This window comes from Aedes albopictus, chromosome 3 (assembly GCF_035046485.1).
Source record: "Aedes albopictus strain Foshan chromosome 3, AalbF5, whole genome shotgun sequence".
Classification (NCBI taxonomy): Eukaryota; Metazoa; Arthropoda; class Insecta; order Diptera; family Culicidae; genus Aedes; species Aedes albopictus.
In genome coordinates, this window is record NC_085138.1 from 298,233,443 (window position 1) to 298,256,571 (window position 23,129).

General features: G+C 42.4%; 2 protein-coding genes across 4 annotated transcripts in view; both read left to right on the plus strand.

The window, feature by feature from the left end:
- Positions 1 to 6,788, plus strand: part of LOC109417087 (sodium/potassium/calcium exchanger 5) — a 104,607-nt gene extending 97,819 nt beyond the window's left edge. For all 3 annotated transcript variants that reach the window (XM_029863706.2, XM_029863705.2, XM_029863707.2), the window contains 2 exons: positions 5,505 to 5,606; positions 5,696 to 6,788. In XM_029863706.2, coding sequence (XP_029719566.2) covers positions 5,505 to 5,606; positions 5,696 to 6,030 — 437 coding nt within the window. In that variant the 3' untranslated portion in view covers positions 6,031 to 6,788. The remainder of the gene's footprint in view (positions 1 to 5,504; positions 5,607 to 5,695) is intronic.
- Positions 6,789 to 18,701: 11,913 nt separating this feature from the next.
- LOC115261816 (sodium/potassium/calcium exchanger 3) overlaps positions 18,702 to 23,129 on the plus strand; it is a 30,482-nt gene continuing 26,054 nt past the window's right edge. The window contains exons 1-2 of the mRNA XM_029863704.2: positions 18,702 to 19,264; positions 19,335 to 19,522. Coding sequence (XP_029719564.1) covers positions 18,811 to 19,264; positions 19,335 to 19,522 — 642 coding nt within the window. The 5' untranslated portion in view covers positions 18,702 to 18,810. The remainder of the gene's footprint in view (positions 19,265 to 19,334; positions 19,523 to 23,129) is intronic.

Genomic DNA, 23,129 nt, shown 5'->3' on the forward strand with positions numbered 1-23,129 from the left:
GACATTTATATTCAAAATTGAAATAAATCGACTAACAAATCCCGTTAAAAATATGATAAACTACATTTAAATCATATAATTTTAAAGATACAGTCAAACTATCTTCGAAAAAAAATAGGTTTTTACCATACAGTGTATCAAACAATTGTCCGTACAACAATTTTTGGGTCAAAATAATTTTTCATTCAAATATTTATAGCTTTTTTATACGTCATTCAAAAAAGCTGAGATTTTGACCAATCATAAACCATATATTGAAGATCAATTGGTAAAATTTTGAGCGGGATCGAATAAGTTTTCTGAAAGTTATAGAGCTTTTAGTGAAACTTATAAGATTTTTGAACACATTTTTAACACATTATATCTGAATATGTAGTCGATGAAACTTTCTCAATCTTTTTTGTGATATAGCTTATACCTAAGGCTTTCATATGCAGCTTCATTTGAGGTTTTATATTCACTAAAAAAAATTGAAAAATCTGTATATGTTCAGAGTATTATTTGGAAATTTATCATATTTTGATCAATAAAAGTGCCAAGTGTTTTCAACTTTTTTAAACTCTCCTAATGTAATATTTGTATACAGGACCTACTCTATATATGAAGAGTAGGTCCTATGTATTTTTCATTCAGTCAATGCACTTTTATGGTGGAAAACGTTTGGCAGATTATATGTGCAAAATATGGTAATTTTTTAAATAACTACATAAGCAATTTTTTCATATTTTTTGTAGTGAATATAAAACCTCAAACATAGCTGCATATAAAAGCCTTAGGTTTAATTTGTAACGCAAAAAAAATCAAAAAGTTTCATCGAGTACATATTGAGATATAATGTTCAAAAAATGTGTTCAAAAATCTTATAAGGTTTACATATCAAAAGTTCTATAACTTCCAGAAAACTTATTCGATCTCGCTCAAAATTTTACCAATGGAGCATTAATATATGATTCATGATTGTTCAAAATTTCAATGCTGATTTGATTGACGTATAAAATAGTAATAAACATTTGAATCAAAATTATTTTGACAAAAAAAATGCTGTGCGGATAATTGTTTGATACACTGTATCTATAAGTTTCTCGTACACGTTTTTGTAAAGCTTAAAATTTAGAATTTGATTCTAAGGGGTACATGCTGTGTTTTTTGCTAGGAAATCAGATCGATAATATTCTTAAAAATTTGACCTACTACTTTCAAATTGAGGGGTAGCTAAAGCGTGAATTCGGACCATTGTGCATTGGGCGCGCCATTTATTGATCCGGAATCCGGATAAAAGCGAAACCCTTACACAGTTGTGTATACCGGTCATCCTCGCATTGTCCATCATTTTCTATAGCTCGGTGGCTGCCTTGAAATCGATCAATACCCTGTTGCGTTGGAACCTAGTATTCAGGGAATGTGTGCCCTACGGAATTTTTCCATCGCGTATTTGGAATCAGGGTATACATCTGCACTAAAAATGGTCATCATCTTAGCAAGTTCAAAAGTGCTGTTATCAGGTATAAAAATAAGCAGATGCTCCGTTCGTAGGTACCTATTGCCTAGCTATATAAATCACGTTTACCACTGTTCAACGTCTTTTAGTGACCTAGGTACACATCTGAAAATTAGCCTAAATCATATAATAAGCTCAAAGCAGTGACCGAACAGTATCAGTAGTTTAACATACGTAAAGCCAGTTGTTTGCTTCATATCGTCGTTAAAAAAACAGCCATTCATACAATGGAAATTTCTTCGAGTAACTCAAAACAGCACAGTTCTGGGTCACCAGGATCGAAAGGAAGCGTTGCAGCGGATGCAAAAAATCAGCCCCAGGCTCTAGCCATTGTTGACCAGTTGGACAGGATGTGTCACGATCGGGAATTTCTTCAGCATCAGCGCCAGCTGTTGTCTGATCCGAAAGTTTTTTGCGAAATTCTACGAGACGAGCCGGCGGCCAAAATCAAGCTGACGATCTACTTGCAATGGCTGGAAAAGTATACAAAGGACTTCGTTTGGACGATGGTGAAAAAGATGCGTGATACCTTCAACCTACACAGACAATGTCCGAACGAGCATCTGCTGGGATTCCACTCTTTATTGAATGTAGCAACATTCTTAATGGAATCAGGATGGCATGCTGAAGCAATCATACTGCTCAACCATGCCAAGACTCAAGCTCAACGACGCCCTTTAAAGATGTTACGGGTGTTGAAAGTTTTGGTTGTAGCCTTGTCTAAATCAAACCGGGAAGAAAAGGCGTCCCTCGCTATAAGGGAAATTCGTAGGCTTGTAGCCAAGGAATTGTTGATTCCAAAAAGTTTTCTAGCAAACGTGTACTGTTCTCTAGCAGTAGGATACTTCGAAACATGCCAGTTCACCGACAGCTACCATCAAGGACTACGGGCGCTGGAACAACTGGATGATGGAGCTTCCTGTTACGAGACAATCGTTGGAATATTTCGTCAACTAAGCAAAAGCTGTCTGGCTAAGAGAAGACCGGTCCAGGCGAAGCTAATGATCACTCAAGCAGTGAGTTGGGCATGGCATAAGTTTGGATCGACAAGCAGAATATATGCAGAGACATTGGAGGACTACGCATTTTATCTCCTGATGCTGAATTCCTACGAGGATGCAGTGAAGGTAACCAACGAAGCGAAGATCATATACCACAACCTGTATGGACGTTTGGGATTGCAACCGGAGCTGGCGCAAGGAAATCTACCGTTTCGACTGCTTTTGGAAAGCTACGCATTTAATGAACTGGTTCCAATCGACGAATATATTGACTTCTTCGGAAATACGGCAGAGCATCGCAACAAGTTGTATACGGCCGGACCGGATAATCGTCAGCTGGTGGCTTTTAAAAGAATACGGCCAATGATGGCAGTGCGAGACATCTGCAAAAATCTCTGCAACTCTGCTCCAAGTGTTCGCATTGAGAACGTGCAACCGTTATGTTCATTTAGTGATATCAGAGGTTCGTTATACAGGGGTTTCATTTAATGTGAGTGTATTTGTACATATTGTTCATTGAAAATAAATAAAACTGTACTACAATGCAAGCTCTTGAATATTTTCATTCGTAAACTTACCTTTTCTGCTTTATGGGCACTCTCGCAGTTCTACACATTGTAACAGCTTTCATTGTAATAGCAGCTGAGAGTTGTCTTTGCCTACTGCTCATTTTTGCATCCGTATAGAGAATTCCCAGCCCAAAACACGAAAAAATACGCTATGTTTGACTTGATATTTTTTTTCAATTTAAAAGAGATTTTTTTCATGCACTGGACATCGTTAATCATTTACTTTTGCTTCGCATATCTTTGTTTCCTTACTGAAAGGGGCTCTTCAAAATATTATAACTCGAAAATGATTTACTTACCTTATTGGTTGGACTTAGGCCTGAGTGTCCTCTGCTGTACGTAGGAGTCGTCAATAGTCTACTCGGTCCATCCTCAACTTGATCGAACCACCTAACTGCGCACCACGTCTTCTTGTACCGGGTGGATGACTCTCAAGAACCATTTTGGTCAAGTTGCTATCCGACATCCTGATGACGTGATCCGCCCACCGTAGCCTCCCGATTTTCGCGGTATGGACGATGGTTGGTTCTCTCTGCAACTCGTGGTTCATTCGCCTTCTCCAAGTCCCGTCTTCCATCTGCACTCCGCCGTAGATGGTACGCAACACCTTCTGTTCGAAAACTTCAAGGGCGCGTTGGTCCTCTGCACGTAGAGTCAATGCTTCGTGCCCATAGAGGGCTACCGGTCTAATCAGCGTTTAGTAGATAGTTAACTTCGTGTTACGGCAAACTTTGTTCGATCGTAGAGTTCTGCGGAGTCAAAACTAAGCTCGATTTCCTGTCACAATGCGTCTCTGAATTTCTCTGCTGTTGTCGTTGTCGGTGACTACCAGTGAGCCCAAGTACACGAATTCTTCAACCGCCTTGATATCATCACCGTCGATAGAAATTCGGAGTGGCCAGCGCGGTGATTCTTCTCTGGAGCCTTTTGCCATCATGCACTTTGACTTCGACACATTAATGACTAATCTGATTCGGCAGGCTTCATTCTTCAGCCGGATGTACGTTTTCGCCATCGTCTCAAATTTCCGAGCTTCGATATCCATATCATCAGCGAAACCAAGCAGCTGAACGGACTTCGTGAAAATCTTTCCACTCGCGTTTATCCTCGCTCTCCTTATAATATCCTCTAAAGCAATGTTGAATAGCAAGCACGATAGGGTATCGCGCCACTTGGGCGGTGGTTCTATATTCGTCTGTTTGCCACTATAACTCAGTCAATTTTGAACCAATTGACTTGAAATGTTGTACACGGGTAGATACTATACCTATCTCACCACATTCCAAAAGTTGTGCCAATTGGTTTAAATTTGACTGAGTTATAGTGGAAAACAGACGAATATAGAACCACCGCCCAAGTGGCGCGATTCCCTATATCATTACCTTGCTGTAATGTCCCTGATACTCGAACTTCGCACAGCACTCGATCCATCGTCGCCTTGATCAATCGTATCAGTTTTTCCGGGAATCCGTATTCGTACTTAATCTGCCATAGCTGGTCTTGATGGATTGTATCATGCGCCGATTTGCAATCTATGAACAAGTGATTTGTGGGCACGTTGTATTTGCGGAATTTCTGCAACACCTGGCGGATGGCGAACATCTGGCCCGTTGTAGTGCGTTCACACATGAATTCAGCCTGATATTGCCCTACGAACTCTCTTGCAATCGGTGATAGACGGCGGCATAAAATTTGAGAGAGTATCTTATAGGTAGCGCTTAGTATTGTGATCGCGCGATAGTTGTCGCCCTTTTTGTAGATGGGACACACGATACCTTCCATCCATTCCTCCGGTAATACTTCCTCGTCCCAAATCTTGGTAACGACACAGTGTAGTGCTCTTGCCAGTGCTTCTCCACCGTATTTTAGTGACTCGCTTGGTAGTTGATCTGCTCCAGCGACTGTTGTTTTTCAATCGGCCAACATCCTCCTCAATCTCTTGGAGGTTAGGGGCTGGAAATCTTTCGTCCTGCGCACATACTCCTAGATCTGTTACCACACCATCTTCGGTGCTTGCAACGTCGCCATGAGGATGCTCACTGAATTATGTGTAGTGAGAAAGGTTCTGACCACTCCCAGCTCCGGTTTCAATTTGATTTTTCTATTTGACTTAAATTATTTCATATAGTTGTAACAATTATCTGAGAATCTTCCTTTCCCAAGGCACCAAAGCGTTTTCATCGCATCACCTGCATATCGTATCGCTGATTATATCCAACCAACTACGTCACACCACGAACTTTGCTCAGCAAATTGAATTGAACTGATACCGAACTTTTGTTTTACGATACCAAGATGACCGCAGCGCAGACTGTGTAGCGAAACCCGTTTATCGAAAATTGCGACTTAATCCACGGTCATGGCTAATCATACACGGCTGATAAGGACAGTAGAAATTGAATTTCCTAGTGATTCCATGCCTTATTTGTTTTCCAGGGGATACGCTTAAGATACCCGATTCGGTGATGGGGATCACATTTTTGGCAGCAGGTACCAGCGTGCCGGAGGCCGTGTCCAGCGTAATCGTCGCAAAGCAAGGTAAACTCATAAAGACCACATTGACAGGGATTGTTTGATAAGTGATCTTTTATTTCGTTGGGTTCTTACAATATCTTCTTTGTTCTCAGGTTATGGTTCGATGGGAATCAGTAACTCAATTGGATCCAACACTTTCGACATTTTGCTGTGCCTCGGATTGCCATGGTTCATAAAGGCAGCCTTCTCGCCTATTGAAAAGGGTCATCACTGGGTAGGAATCAACTCAGCTGGGCTGGAGTACTCGGCCATCTCGCTGCTGTCGACGTTACTGATGCTGTATATTGCCTTCTGGTTGAATAAGTTTAGGCTAGATCGAAGAGTTGGGTACGCGTGCCTCATTATGTACGCAGTCTTTTTGATTCTGGCAAGTTTGATTGAGTTGAACGTATTCTTCCCAGTGAATCTCCCGACTTGTGTGCGGTGAGTGAGTTGCAGGGAGCTTTGTGAGTTGTGTCGATAAAATAAACGGTTTTTTTTATCTGCAAATCTGGCGCTGGGTGGTGCCCACTTCGAATTGATTTTCAACCTGCTGGTGTCACATGGTAGTCGCGTGACAAACTCGGTCGGGGGTAATCATTCGGTTTTGTTGATGTTGTTATTGTTGATATTGATACTGTTGGTGCAACTCGTAATTGGACGACGCCCCGCTGATTACAGTTAAGGAGTGAGTGTGTGTTGATAAAGAAGAAGACAAGTAAAATTTTAGGGCGGAGCAAAGCATCCGCGAAGAGATATATTTCAATGAACGATTGAAAGAAAAGTTTACAAATGAACCAAATATTAGCTGTATTTGACTTAATGCCAAGTGAAAACTCAGCACCGAAACCAAGATAAGACAAAAAATAGAGCATAATAAAAAAAAAACTAAGACCTACCGTACTAGGATGCAAGCACTATTGGTTGTTACATGTACTTGTCACGAAGAGCGCATTATAATGATATTGATGATGGTGGCTAGAATCTCGAATATTCTCTTTTACATGTACGAAGTCAGGTGAGATTGCTGGATTTCTAGCTACTCACTATGTAACAAAGAACAATTTGAAACAGAAAACGTTTTTGAAACCTATTATAAGTAACAAACCATTTCTTCCTCTCTATTGTACATATTTGCGTGTCTTCAAATGAGTCTATGGTAGTTGATAGGATGAATAAAAGTTTATGTAATTTTGTATTACTGTACGGAACTGTTTTTAATAATATCCGAAATCATTTCCCAACGTTCCAAAGCTCTTTCAACTCTACGCGTCTATCGCTTCCGAGATTCAAGCACCATGAGCTCTGCAAGTAAAGTTACCATAATAAGTAATCCGTGTTCGAACCACTGTGAGACCACTGCATCAAACCCCTCGTTTAAATGTTAGCACAGTTAGGTATATCTAACTATATATATGCTATAGCACAATAGGTAGCTGATGTCATAGTCAAGTGGACATTTATAATTGAACATACTGTGGAATACAATGAAAAAGACATCCTTATGGTCGATTAGGTGATGGCGTGAATATGATTTCTTTCTCAAGTGATTTATACGTGAATTATAATTAGAGTATGCGGCAAATTTGAAGTTAATTGAAATGAGTGGAAACTAAACATTAAACTATTGAATTTGTATGTTGGAAAAGCTTGTTGCGGAGTAAATGAATAACCATTAACTCGATTTCGTAGGTTATAGGATCCGCATTATAAGACCTTTATTTGTACGCCGACTTACATCGTATGTGACGATTTTGTTCACTGTAATATCGTTGCATTTGTAAGTTTATTGTAAGGATGACACCAAAAACTATATTAAGGAGATCGTAGTAGGCATCACCGCGATCGGTTGTGTTTTCAATCGCTTGTCACGTTTTTCTTCGCGTTCCCGAAAAAAAAAAATTCCGCTGGTGGATCGTTCGGTATTACGTAATCCGGAAAGTTTTCCGCTTGTTTAAGTTCATCTCTTGCGAATCCCTTATTGTGTTAGTTTTCCTTAGTGAGAATTGTTTCTTCGAGATTTGTTTGATTACAGCGGTATTTCGAGTGCTACCTCGCTCGTATTGAATGTGGCTGTATCGTGTGTGTTGTTGAGCTTTGTGCAATATTTTGGCGGATAGTACGGCCGCGGCCGCGGCGAGTGCGTTGTGGTTGGAAAAAGTAACATTTTGAGAGGTGGTGAAATTTATACGAAAGTTCTTTGAGCGTTCGTCGGATGCCACCGAAAAGAGGGCAAGAAAAATATAAGTGAAGTGCTGCATTCGGTGCCTTTTCTACAGATAGGATGAACTGCAAAAGAACGAAGAGCAGCCAGTGAGGAAAATCGTGCGACGTTCCTGTCGCAGTTTCAGAAAAGATGAATAAGAAAACGCGATGAATCTAGATGCGTTCTTGTGGGGGACTTTCGGGAATGTAGCGGAAGGGCAGCAAGTATTTTCCAACGATGAAAGATGCGACCTCGCGTGGGAAACCTTTCGGATAATGTTAGAGCGCATAGGAGGAGTTTTCATGATTACTGAGAGACTGCAGCGTATAATTTGGTGAGATCGTTTCAGACTACATTCTATTTTTTACTCTTGCGGAGGTGTTCAATAACCATTAAAATCATTTTTCGTAAAGTCACTAACCCCCACCGCCAGAAATCTTTATTTTGTTTCATTTCAGAGAGCGAGTAAAGGCGCTTAAGCCTAGGTATAAGGGCCAGGATACAGAGTAAATACCTGTGTTCCATCCCAGGAAGCATAGGACCAAGGGGTGACATTAACCTTCTTAGCATCGTCACCCCCATCGATTTCACGTGTTTTGCTTAATAAAAAGCTGAGTGGTTGGTACGAGATGTCCCCCTCAATAGCTTTATCGTAATATCAATAACACTGCACAGTAGGCCTGGCCGCTTTAATGTTTGTAATGCATTTCCGATGTACTGCAAACATTAATAATGACAAGAAAAATTGTAGAAGTAGTCGATTCTACCATTTTCCAGGATTCTTTCAATGAATGGCTGTGTATGTGTAGACTAGACTAGACTAGACTAGGATGATACCAAAAACTATATTAACTGAACTGCTCTATGAACTAGGTCGAAACATAAGGGCACATATTCGGAGCAAGATTGGCTATGCCAGGGTTGCCAAATCATTTGTGGGGATTATTTCTCTGAAGGATTAAACTAAAATTGTAAGCAAATTATCTTAATTATACGCATTTATGTACACGAATATATTTCTTCTAGCTTTGAGCGCGTTACCAACAAACTGCTTCAAGGAGGTTTTTTTTCCGATTGTTCTAATCCGAACAATAAGTAAGCGTATTGTACATTTGGTGCGGGGATGAATCTCTTTAGACCGCAGCTAACAGGCTGTAGTATGAAGACAGGACTTCTACTGATGATGCGCCATCGAAATTCACAACTAGCATTGTGGTCAGCCGTTAGTAAGGATCCGTGGTAGACGAATTTTTCCACCACGACGGATCCGGTTCTGTTCTGTTCTGCCTATCAGCATACTCTTTATTTTTGACTTATTCATTCCGAGTCCGACCTTTGCTGTTTTACGTTTCATGTGGATGTAAAGCTCTGGCGACAATGCCCATGACCAAGGATGTTTTCGATCACCTTGCAAGCATTTGACTCATATGTCTACAACTCAGTTCAGAGGCATAATATTGAAATGTGCTGTTCGGCAAACTTGTAGATTATTGTTTTTCCTACAATTATCATCAAGGACGCAATATTCTAACTCTAATATTTCCCAGACAACCAGTAATCGTATATGATGTTGCATAAGATGATAATGTGGAGGCCATATGCGTACACGCCTCCATTTAGGCGCATGTAAAATGTACGCATATTGCCTCCACTTTAACATCTTATTCAATATTATATACGATTACTGGTTGACTGGGTTACGGCGTAAAACTGTTAGTACCACCGACCCATACTAAACAATCGCATTTTTCGATCGTTTAGTATGAGTAGGTGGTACTAGCGCTTTCACAGCGTATACGTAAGAGTTAGAATATGGCGTCCTTGATGATAATTAAAGGAAAAACACTAATCTACAAGTTTGCCCACCACCACATTTCAATATTATGCTTCTGAACTGAGTTGTGGACAAATGAGTCAAACGGTTGCCAAGTGATCGAAAACATCCTTACGCCATGACGTCCGCAAAGCACACAAATTGACCGGATATTGAGAAAATCATACCTTGGCTGTCGCATTACACCTTCCAGAGCGGAGTTGAAGAGTGGGCATGAGTGTCCGCCACTTGTCGCAGTCCCCGGCAAGATTCGAATGAGCTGGGTAATTCAACCAAGACCCTTACGCAGTTTTTCACATCGTATTTTATTGCTTTGATCAGTCTAGTCAGCTTCCCAATAAAGCCATTTTCGTCCTAGGATACCCTGGAGAAATTCCAGAAGCAATTCCCTTACTGGAAGAAATTCAGTTGGAACCAGCGCTTGAAAATTGAAGCGTTTTACCTTAGACGAATCAAAATTAGCTCTTCTTTGACTGGCGTTTTTCAACCCAAAGCGGTAGCAATAAGCCTTAATTGGCTAACATGCTTCAGAAACAAGTGAGAGCGGGAGCAATAAAAATATGAGTGAGAGTGAGGGACGACGATTCAGCGCCGTGTGGCTCTCTGAATCGCCGGTGTATACGGCAATGAATATACTTGATTTTTATCTCGTTATTACAGTGCAAATGAGGGGGTCAGAAGCAAAGGGGTGTAAGTGACAAAAACTCACTTTCGAGTAAACGAGGTTTAAAGTTTTTTTTTACCAATTTTTTATCCCATACAAAATGTATGGAGCTTCAAAATTAACCCAATTTTCTCTGATTTATTGTAATTTTTCCAATCATCGTAGAAACAATCTTAAAAAAGTTCCTGAAAGCTTGAAATCTGAAGAATTTTATGATATGCTCAGCTCAAAATCGACAAAATGGTCACTTACACCCCTTTGATTCTTGGCCCCTCAAATGATATAAACTCGAATTAATAAATCTATCATAATAGTCACGTCCATCATTCTCTTATGGATAAATTGATTATTTTTACAAGTTTTGAGCAAAAAATAAATCCACTGAATCATTTACGCATCTTCAGACTCACCGCAGCAAGCGAGAATTAATGGTTTCCAGTCAGTATGCTTCACCAGTCAACCGATCGATGAGGAATAGTGGTCGTGGTTGGTTTGGTTTCTCTTTGCTCCCTGTGCGTGTTCGTTCGTAGTGATGGTTGGCGCTGATGACTGATCGTACCATTCATATTCACTCAAATTCAAGCACTGGTTGGATCCTCTGGAGGGATCCCTGAAGGGTGTCCGTGAGGAGTTCTAGTAAAACATACATACATACATACATACATTTATTTGTTCAACATCATTAAGACAGCACATAATCAACAATAGTATGCCACCAATGAGAGTCTAATAGAGGTGGGGAAGACGATACTTCGTGTGCGTGAGATCCGTGTCTGGTGCAAAACATGTCACTACTACAAGCAAAGCGAGCTCCCATAAGAACGCGTGTCAAATAGTGACGTCACTATTTGTGTTTACATTTTTCTTTGCTTACTAATACATAGCCATCTCTTCTTCTTCCCCACCTGTAATATACTCTCATTGGTATGCCACAATACTCGGCTTGTGGCTGCCGCTCTCCATCCTCGGTCGCGCCCAATGCTCGCCAAGTCACGTTCCACCTGGTACGCCCATCGTGCTCTCTGCGCTACACGCCTTCTTGTGCCAACCGGATCAGTTGCAAACACCAGCTTTGCAGGGTTGTTGTCCGGCATTCTTGCAACATGCCCTGCCCACCGTATCCTTCCGGCTTTGGCCACCTTCTGGATGCTGGGTTCGCCGTAAAGTGCAGCGAGCTCGTGGTTCATCCTTCTCCGCCACACACTGCTCCCCTACACACCGCCGAAGATCGTCCTTAGCACGCGTCGCTCGAAAACCCCGAGTGCTCGCAGGTCCTCCTCGAGCATTCGAGAGTTCGAAGGTACGCTACTGCCACCTGGAAAAAGTTTACTGTATGCGTGAAGGACCGATTTTTTAGCATGGGGAAGTTTTCAAATGCTTCTAAAAAATTCAAAACAATACTTAATTAAAAGCGGGTTGGTGTACGCGATGAGAAATTCAATTAGCAAACGTGTTAGCATATAATTTTGATTAAAAAGTTTTTTCCCAGATTAGGTACGGATTGTGTAGAAAACGAAGATTCTTATCCCGTACATCAATCCGTTTTTAATTAAATAATGTTTTGAATTTTTTAGAAGCATTTTAAAGTTGACTTCCTATGCTTCCCCATGTTAAAAAATCGGCGCTTCACGCACATGATCAACTGTGGTTATTTGCTTCGTAGTCCCCAATGGTCCATGTCTCGTGCCCGTAGAGGATCACCGGTCTTATTAGCGTTTTATACATGGTTCATTTGGTGCGTGGGTGAATCTTTTTCGACCGCAGTTTGTTCTGGAGCCCGTAGTAGGCCCAACTTCCGCTGATGATGCGCCTCCGAATTTCACGGCTCACGTTGTTGTCAGCCATCAGTAAGGATCCGAGGTAGACGAATTCCTCCACCACCTTGAAAGTATCCCCATCTATCGTAACGTTACTACCCAGACGGATCCGGTCGTGTTCGGTTCCGCCTGCCAGCATGTACTTTGTTTTTGAGGCATTCACCACCAGTCCGACCTTTGCTGCTTCGCGTTTCAGGCGGGTGTACAGCTCTGCCACCGTTCCAAATGTTCTAGCTATAATGTCCATGTCGTCCGCAAAGCACACAAATTGACCGGATTTTGTGAAAATCGTTCCCCGGCTGTTGAGCCCGGCTCGTCGCATCACACCTTCCAGAGCGATGTTGAAGAGTAGGCATGAGAGTCCGTTACCTTGTCGCAGTCCCCGGCGAGATGTGAATGAACTGGATAGCTCACCCGAAACCCTTACGCAGTTTTGCACACCGTCCATCGTTGCTTTAATCAGTCTAGTCAGCTTCCCAGGAAAGCCGTTTTCGTCCATGATTCTCCATAGCTCTGCGCGGTCAATACTGTCGTATGCCGCTTTGAAGTCGATGAACAGGTGATGCGTTGGCACCTGGTATTCACGGCATTTCTGGAGGATTTGCCTTACGGTAAAGATCTGGTCCGTTGTCGACCGGCCGTCGATGAAGCCGGCTTGATAACTTCCCACGAACTCATTTGTTTTAGGTGACAGACGACGGACGAATGATCTTGGATGGCACTTTGCAGGCAGCATTCAAAATAGTGATCAGCCTGAAGTTCTCACATTCCAAATAGTCGCCTTTCTTGTGAATGGGCAGATTACCCCTTCCTTCCACTCCTCCGGTAGCTGTTCGGTTTCCCAGATCCTGACTATCAGCCGATGCAGACAGGTGGCCAACTTTTCTGGGCCCATATTGATGAGTTCAGCTGCGATACCACCCTTACCAGCTGCTTTGTTGGGTTTGAGCTGGTGAATGGCATCCTTAACCTCCCTCAGCGTGGGAGTTGGTTCATTTCCGTCCTCCGCTGCACTGGCGTCGTCGTTTCTTCCGTTGCCGTGGGCTCCCGTGCCTACGTTCTCCACGCCGTTCAGGTGCTGATCGAAGTGCTGCTTCCATCTTTCGATCACCTCACGTCCGTCCGTCAAGATGCCTCCGTCTTTATCCCTGCATATTTCGGCTCGCGGCACGAAGCCGTTGCGAGATGCGTTGAGCTTCTGATAGAACTTCCGTGTCTCTTGGGAACGGCACAGCAGTTCCATTTCTTCACACCCCGCTTCTTCCAGGCGGCGCTTTTTCTCCCGAAAGAGGCGGGTCTGTTGTTTCCGCTTCTGTTCGTAACGTTCCACGTTCTGTCGAGTCCTTTGCTGCAGTATTACCGCCCTCGCTGCGTTCTTCTCCTCCAAAACCGTTCTGCACTCTTCGTCGAACCATTCGTTCCGTCGATATCGTTCCACGTACCCGATGATGCTCTCTGCTGCGTCGTTGATGGCTGCTTTCACTGTACTCCAGCAGTCCTCTAGAGGGGCCTCATCGAGCTCGCCCTCGTCTGGCAACGCGACTTCGAGATTCTGCGCGTATGCTGAGGCGACATCCGGTTGCTTCAGTCGCTCTAGGTTGTACCGTGGCGGTCGCCGGTACCGTACATTGTTGATGACGGAGAGTTTTGGGCGCAGTTTGACCATCACCAGATAGTGATCGGAGTCGATGTTGACGCCACGATAGGTCCTGACGTCGATAATGTTGAGAAGTGCCGTCCGTCAATCAGAACGTGGTCGATTTGAGATTCCGTCTGCTGTGGTGATCTCCAGGTGTAACGATAAGGCTGTGTTGGAAAAAGGTGCTATGTATGGCCATATTTTTGGAGGCGGCGAAATCAATGAGTCGTAGGCCGTTTTCGTTCGCCTGCTGCGCTGAACTTCCCAGCCAACCACATATCGTTAATCATTGTGTGGAAAAAATCGTATATTTTCATATATTGAATCAGAATTGTATAATAATATGTATATTTGTTGACAATGATTGCGGTAAATCGCATTTCATGCCAAATTAAATTTCAATTGCGATTTTGTTTCATATAATCGTCTCCGATCATAAAAGGTGCGAGATACTATCGGTAGGATCGCACAGAATCGGATAGAATCGTGAAAAAAAAACATACATTCTTAGTGTCAAGCTGCAAGTTCGCTAGCATTGTATATATGATTTCTTTGAATCGTGGAAATCGTCGCTTCACATCGTATATGAATCTGCTAAATCGAGCTTGCTACCTAAAGGTATGATGAAAATCGGTGAAATCGTATACAACTATAACAATGTTGTATATTGATCGTTTGCGTCACACTTGCGTCGTATACGAAGTGAATGAAATTGTAGAATTCGTATATTCATGTTTACAGTCGCATATGATTGTTACTGCACTTTAAATAGTCGAATCTTAATCTCGGAAATCGTTAATGGTTTTGTTTACATATTTGTATGATGGAAAAAAAGAAAAAATGGTATTCATCACAAATTTGTATTTCTGTTGTTGTTTACACATTCCAACCATGGTAGCAATAATTTCAACCAAATATATAGGTTTTCATACTAGCAGATGACTTAAGTGATGTATAGATTCCAACAACGATGTGAATTTCGGGTCTCTTGCACGGCACCACTATTGGTGCCACTCAATGCACAACAACAACGCTCGCAGCACAAGTCTCGCAACGTATCATGCTATTTTTTATTCGTTTCATGCCATTCACTTTGAACTTTCTGTTTTCAACTTGGCAATATAGCCAATAGAGATAACGCGCAGTTCTCAATCAAAGGACCTATGTTCGATTTCCACTGAACATCAATTGTTTTTTTTATTTGAAAATCTTGAGTCGTATATTGGTACTCTCAATCGTAATAAGATCATGCATTATCGTATATTTAGATGGATAAAATCGGCGTAGAAATTTTTCGAGAAATCGTAAATTATGTTGGATGGAATCGCAGTAACCGTATATATGTTTCGATATGGCTTCCACTTTAGTATGTATATGCCTGTTTCGTGCATTGAATACGATTTCTTTGGTGCTATATATGTGTGACTATTTCAGTTGCAATTTCGATATAGCAACCAAATTGCTGGCTGGGTTACCAATCGTCGGTCTGAATTCCTCCTCCTGGCCTACCAGAGCGTTCAAATCTCCTATGATGATCTTGACGTCGTGGCTTAGGCAGCGATCGTACTCGCGTTTGAGCTTCGCGTAAAATGCGTCCTTGTCATCATCAGTACTTCCGGAGTTTGGGCTGTCCACGTTTGTTATGCTGAAGTTGAAGAATCGGCCCTTGATCCTTAACCTGCACATTCTTCCGTCGATCGGCCACCAACCGATTACGCGCCTCTGCATATCACCATGCATGAGCTGTTCCCAGCTCGCGTGTGTTACCGCAGCTCTGGTAAATAGTATGATTACCTCTAAACGTTCGCACCATAGATCCTATCCAACACACCTCCTGCAACACTACGATTCCGAACCCGCGGTCCTTCAGTATATCGGCGAGTATGCGGGTGCTCCCGATGAAGTTGAGAGATCTGCAGTTCCACGTACCGAGCTTTCAATCGCAAGTCTTTTTTCATCGCTGTGGTCGTCGCCATTGGTATCGGTTCGCATTCTTCTCTTGTTGATTTTCCGGTGCTAGCCTTTTTTACGGCTTGCTCGCAGGGCCTGACACCAACCCACTAACCCAGGGAGCTGGGCTTACCTTCCCGGAAGCTACGGGTTCGGCATTGGCATTTCCTCCAACTACAGTGCTAAATAGCTAGGCTCAAGCACTAGTCTTCGCCGGGGGTGGAGTTTTTAATGGGCGCCCAGAAGATAATATTTTACCTAAGCTTCCACCCCCTTCGTACCTTTCTATCCGACTTCAATCTCGTGCTATATCCCACCAAAGTCGTACCGGAAGTAGCTATGTTCACTAGCGCCACGTGGTGGTGAAATTTGGAACTATGTTCTTCATGATCTGGAAGTGCTCGTAGTCCTGAACAACTTTGCCGAAGATCGTACCTTTCTATCTGGCTTCAATCTCATGCTATATCCCACCAAAGTCATACCGGTAGTAAACATCTACACTAGCGCCACGTGGTGGTGAAATTTAAAACTATGCTCTTCATAGCCTAGAAGGACTCGTAGCTCTGAACAACTTTGCCGAAGATCGCACCTTTCTATCTGGCTTAAATCTTACGCTATAGCCCACAAAAGTCGTGCCGGAAATCACTCTGTACGCTAGCGCCACGTGGTTGTGAAATTTAAAACTATGCTTCTCATGACCTGGAAGTACTCGTAGTCCTGAACAACGAAGATCGTACCTTCCTGTCTGGCTTCAATCTCGGGCTATATCCCACCAAAGTCGTACCGGAAGTCAATATATACACTAGCGTCACGTGGTGGGGAAATTCGGAACCAGGAAGTGGTTGTTGTTCTGAACAACTTTGCCGAAGACAGAATGTTGCTATCGTGTCGAGGTTCCGAGAGCACTTGTTACAAAGACATGGCACTCATAACCAAAATGGGAGCAAAACGAAACCAGAAGTTAGAAATGTGAAACACATGTATTCGCCTGGTTTTCACCGGTAGCTGCATGAAACTCCAATCGGCTTTGATTACACCTCAAAATCATCGGCCTCATTGAAGCACAGTACAGAGCATTTTCGTGCAGAGTACTGGACAATGGTGTTTTGTCCGATCCGATCCCATCCGGGTCGTTGCTGGAGTAAGGCAAGGATGTATAGGTACTATCACCGCTACTGTTCCTCATCGTAATCGACGAGATCCTGGTTGTCCTATCTCAAATGACCAGAAGCAAGACCTATTCCTGCGAACAAGATTCCCTCATTTGAGCCCTGACTAAATTTATGCACAAAATTCCCTCACATTTTTAATTTAATTGATTTACTTCATTCTTTACATAATTCAAATCTCAATTTGTTCATCGAGCACATGGATGTCAAAGCATTTTCAACAGTATGATTCATTAATTTCTAACATTCCTTGCTTGCTCGCAAGATTGTATGATGATTTGTTACCTACCTTCCAAGGAGATAGAGAGACAAATGGAGAAGCTTGGTTGTTGATGCCAACACGCACTGGCATAGCATTTACACCAAACTGTTTTCGATTTCACGTTTAAAATCGCAGAAAATGCCGAGAAGGCATTAACTTCGAAAATATTTTACAGTCGTAACTAGTTATTTTGTTACTCTAGCCTCATCAAATGCCCTCAATATGAAACAGTTTTGCATTAAAATCGGAAGTTTGAAACAGACATTTTCAACCAAATCACCAAATGACGGAAGAAAAATAAAAACATGGAAATTAAAGCTCCTGAAAGTTTGAATCATTACTTTAGATCAGAACAAATCAATTTGTTCAATTTTACTGCCAACTATTGGAAAAGTCGTTTTTGTGTTATATTTATGCATTCGATTCAGCATATGTACATATTTAGGTATATAAAATTGAACGGCGATCCAGCATTGAACATCCCCGAAGAAGAAGCCAAAAAAGTGAGAATCGATTTGTTTACTAACTGTACATATGGTTCGTCATTGATTATTATCACACTTTTATTTTTGTCGGCTTTTGTTTGCGGACATCGGTTCTCACCGCCACCACCTTCAGTAGGTTAGGCAGTATCGCGAGCACCATCTCTTTCGTTGGTCCAGGCACGAGTGAGCGCGCCATTCGATCACTACCTACCCATCTAGAACAACATTGTAGCTATCGGGGGTAGCGTTATCATACAACGACCGTTTACAGATCATCGTGACAGCATCTGCAAATTACTATGCCAACTGATTATCGTACTGAGGTTTGTACGTTTTGACGGCCTCAACACACTCCCGGAACTTGAACTCCTTGTGTATCCGTGTTGGCCGACGAAGGTGTGTATAACACTCTGGCTATCTGTGCCACCAATAAGGAACCAGGTATTCTTTGCGTCTGTGGTACACTTTGCCGGGGCTTTCGTGAAGTTCAACAAATATAGAAACAACAGACGGATGGACATGGGATTATCAGCTTCTGTTTACGGAGCTGGCTCCGGTTCGGTCGAAGGTGGAAGAAAGGTGCGGGCAGCTTGAGTGACATGTACGGCGCGGTTCATTGTCTTTACGAGAATGGTTGGTATGGAATTTTTTCGAGTTGTTTTCGAGGAATTATAGCAGTTAGGCAGGACTTAGGAGGGGGCTCAATCAGGATGAGTCAAATGAGCTGTACGTGCGCTTAGAGAGTATACAATGATTAGTAAATATTTTGACAGTAGAAATGCGACGCATGAGTACCTAGTTGTTAGTGGATGATCTGTGCCGTGCACCTCTAGTGAACGTTATCTCTGGCGCGGCTGGTTTCGGTGCTGCTGATGTGTAGGCGCGCTCTTCATGCATCGTTATTTACGACTTTGAGTTGGGTGACAAGATTCTTATTTCTCCTGAGATAAAGTGCATCTGCAGGTTGGCTGCTGTATGTGCGCACCATTACCACCATCATTGAGTCAGCTAGTTCAACACGGTTTGTCGGTAGTAGAAGACACGAGAGGTGCTATAAAAGTCAAGAGGACTATGAAAATCAACTTTCTTTTAGACCGGGATCCTTGACGGTTGGAGAAGTGTCCCAAACAACAGCGCGCGGTGAACGGTGTTTCGTGTGAGGCCTTAGTAGTGAGCACTGAGAAGAAGTAATTTTCCTGGAGATGGTAAAACCTGGGACGTTCTGTGGAATCAAAAGTCGTAGAGCGAAGATTGCGTTCATTGTGCGAGTGTTGTTTGTGCTAAGCTTAGGTTCTATTTCGGTGCTCAACGCATTTTTCGGCCCATTCAATGGCGAAAGCGTAGCAACAAAGTCCCGTCCCAGACGACACATTCTGCAAATTTTGCAAGATCAGGTGGAAGTGTTTGAACCGATTGTGGTGGAACCGGAAAATTATACCGAATTCCCACTAGAGGAGACAACAGAAGCAAGTGTACTTCACGAAAGAAATTGTACTCCTGCTGCAATCTTCGAGTTTCCATCGGATGGATTTACCCGTGAAGACCGGAAACACGGATGGATTACGGTGCATCTGCTGATCGCATGCTACTGCTTCTGGTTGTTGGCCATAGTATGCGATGACTATTTCGTGCCGGCAATCGAGTTGATGTGCAAAAGTAGGACATTTGAGACTCTTAGAAGTCTAACATTTCCGTTCATCTTTTATATCGCACCCATAACTTTCAGAGCTGCAGGTGAAGGAAGATATTGCGGGTGCAACGTTTATGGCAGCAGCCTCATCAAGTCCTGAGCTGTTCATCAACTGCGTGGGAACCTTTGTCACAAAGGGCGATATTGGAGTGGGAGCTGTGGTTGGCTCGGCTGTGTTCAACATACTTGCTGTTCCAGCTGTTTGTGGATTATTCGGAGGACAGGTGAGTGAAAGCACATAGGAGAAGTTTGATGATGGGCAGATTATTTCAAAAATATAACAATTATTCTGTAAGGGCTCTTCCATACACTACGTAGACTAAAAAGGAGCAAGGTGGATGAAGTTTCCAAAATGTGGTCGACGTAGTTTATAGACAGCACCAATAATACTTTTATTCAAAATCTCTACAAAATATTTGAGATAATAGCTAAACTTTAGATCAACTTTAACAAATCATGAAAACTTTTAAGCGTCTGGTTTACCCCTATACTGCCTCCCAGGAAACACAGCAAAGATGGGACTGTCATGCGAGTGGGGGCAGTATAGTATGATGATACATCAATCTAGGGTAATATTTATACGTGAAGGAAAATTATTACTTTATATATTAATACAAAGAATATTGCATGAACTTTTTGAGTACTGAGCTCTATCGGCTATCCCATAAAATCCTCGAAATAAGAGCCTTTATTATCAATCTAAAATTTCTTAATACAGTACTGCCGTGAATCGCATATATGTCCCATTTGCATAGGAAACCCAGAAAAGATGGGACTGATATGCGATTCACGGCAGAGTACTCGTATATACTTGTAGAATATAACTGTGCTTGAACCTTACCGGTCTTCAGGATATATCAAAGAATTTCCTGAAAAAAAACGCTCTTAGTCTCAGATCTACAAGCGTAAATGGTCGTATGTCTTAGATCTTTTTATGCCAAATGCATCCACGCATTTAGATGATTGATCATTCACGTCAATTGATCATCACTGGGGAATTAAGCACTGTACTCTACCGGTCTTCGAATATGTGAACATTGTGAGTATACTATAGAGAAGGTGGATATCGCCGGTCGTGGCGTGTTTTCCCCCTTCGTCAGACAGGGAGTCCACTCAAACCTCTTTTAATACAGATAATACATATTTGCCATGCACATAGGACACCCGTATGAAGTTGATCACCAATATTAACTTCTTTTCCCGATCACCCTAGATAGCTGTGTAGTGTCGGTAGCGGTTGGTTCAACTGGCTAAGAATAGCACTACGGACCGCCTGTTCCAGTGGTAGAATTCCACTAATCAGGTGACCCCTAATTCATGGTGTTATGCGGCTTTACGCTTACCGTGCCTAGGAATGAATGGTTAGGGGGGTCTTACAAAAACCTAATCGCATACGGTGCCTGTGGAGTATCAGGGCACCCGCCACAGTATTTGTACTTACTGTTCTAACCGGAGTAATAGCGCGGTGGACCTTGTGTTTCTCCGAGACAATCAGCTGCCCTTCTTCAATCTCATACTTGAGGCTGAATAAGGGCGGGATTATGAAGATTTTATAAATTAGTTTAAATTTTCACCTATATGGTTTCGCATTATGCGTTTTACACAGTGTAATCTGTGCATCCTTGCCTTTGGCGCACTCAAATCGATACCGATCTGGCTTTATTGTTGCTGTTCTTTTTTGTCCTGTGATTGTTCAGTGTTTAATCTTGCCTAATTTGGGTAGTGTCTACGGTTAGGATAGCTCAAATCAATCTCCAGCAACAATCAATCTTTGCAGACTTATGCAAAATGGTTCAGCCCAAGTGGCCTTGGTCCAAGAACCTTACTTCCGTAAGGGGAATTTCTATCTAGGAAACCTTGTGAACCCGGTAAATGCTACTTTCAGTAAAAATGAAACGGCAAACTTGCGTGCCATGCCTCGAGCATGTGTACTTGTCAACAACGCAATCGTTGCTACACTCATCTCTGAACTAACCCCTAGAGATGTATGTGCTATCACAATCGATGTATCTGTTGGAAATCTCAACAGGAAATACGTTTATGGTTAGGTTTATTTATCGCATGATGAACCATCCCCTACGGATGCTTTCAAGCAAGTCATTGCACACTGCACTTCAAAAGGCCTTCCGCTAATTGTTGGCAGTGATGGTAATGTTCACCATATCATCTGGGGCAGCTCAGACATTAATTTGAGAGGCTCCAGTTTGATGGAATACTTAAGTAGTACAAATTTTGGATTACTTAACATAGGGAACCACCCAACTTTCATGGTATCTGCTAGAGAAGAAGTGTTAAACATAACGCTTTGCTCGAGCAGAATTAGTCACGAGCTGACCAATTGGCATGTGTCAGATGATGAATCTTTATCTGACCATCGCTACATCTTTTTTGAACATTTAAGTGTTACTTCGCAAATATTGCGTTTCAGGAACCCCCAGTCAACAAACTGGGATCTTTTTACTGATTTGGTTGCAGCCCAATTTCATGGAAACTCACCATCCATTGACACTCCAAGTGATTTAGATGATGCCGTTGATACTACAACGACCTTCATCATGGAAGCTTCTGAGAAAGCTTGCCCTCTGCGGTCTGTGAAGACCACAAGAGGAACCCCTTGGTGGAACCCTGATCTGGCTATGCTCAGGAAACAATATGGAAAGAGTTGGAACAGAACACGTTCGATTGGATCGGAGGTTTTCAGGTCGGCTCGCAAGACCTACCAGAAAGCTCTTCGGTCTGCTGAACGATCCAGCTGGAAAAACTTTTGTACAAATGTTTTTAGTTTGAGTGAAGCCAGTCGGTTAAACAAAATCCTTGCAAAATCTAAGGATCTTCAAGTGAACGAACTTCGTTTGCCGAATGGTTGATGAGGATATTTTGGAATGTTTATTTATTACACACTTCTCCGGATGTGTGGATATTACACTTCGGATGAACCTGATGTATTTTCTTGTAGTTATGATTCCTTAGCTTCGGCTCGGAGTATCATAATTTTAGCATCGATTGAATGGGCATTTAATAGCTTTGCTCCTTTCAAATCTCCTAGGGCAGATGGTATTTATCCTATTTTGCTTCAGAAGGGATTGGATCATTTCAAACATGTTTTGAAACAACTACTTGTTTGCAGTTTTGGTACAGGGTATATTCCCAAATCCTGGCGGGATATTACTGTAAAGTGCGTCGTATGAAGAAGCAAAGAGTTTCAGACCTATCAGTTTGACCTTTTTTGTTTTTCGGGCTGTTCGGGCTCATTTGGAAGTTAACCATCAATGTTAACTTCTTTTCCCGATCAGCCTAGAAAGCTGTGTAGTGTCGGTAGCGGTTGTCTCAATTGGCTAAGAATAACACTATGGACCGCCTGATCCAGTGATAAGAGTCCACTAAACGGGTGAAACCTAATTCATGGTGTTATGCGGCTTTATGCTTACCGTGCCAAGGAATGAATGGTTGGGGGTCTAATAAAAACCTAACCAAAAACGGAGTTACTGCACTAACCGGAGCAATAGTGCAGTGGACCTTGTGTTTCTCCGAGATCAGTTGCCCTTCTTAAGTCTCAAATTTGAGGCTAAATCAGGGCAGGATTTTTCAAATGTTGTACATTAGCTAACATAACTACCTTTATGGTTTCGCTTAATGCGTTTTCGCCATTGGCGTTTTTCAATTGACACCGATTTGGTTTGTCGTTGATGTTTCCTTTTTGTGCTGTGATTGTGAAGAGTGTAATCCTGTCTAGTTTGGGTAGTGGCTACGGCTAGGAAACCTCAGATCAATTTTCAGCGTAAGAAGCGTGCGTAGCCCAAGTGGCTCTACTTCGAAAAGTTCATTTTCGTA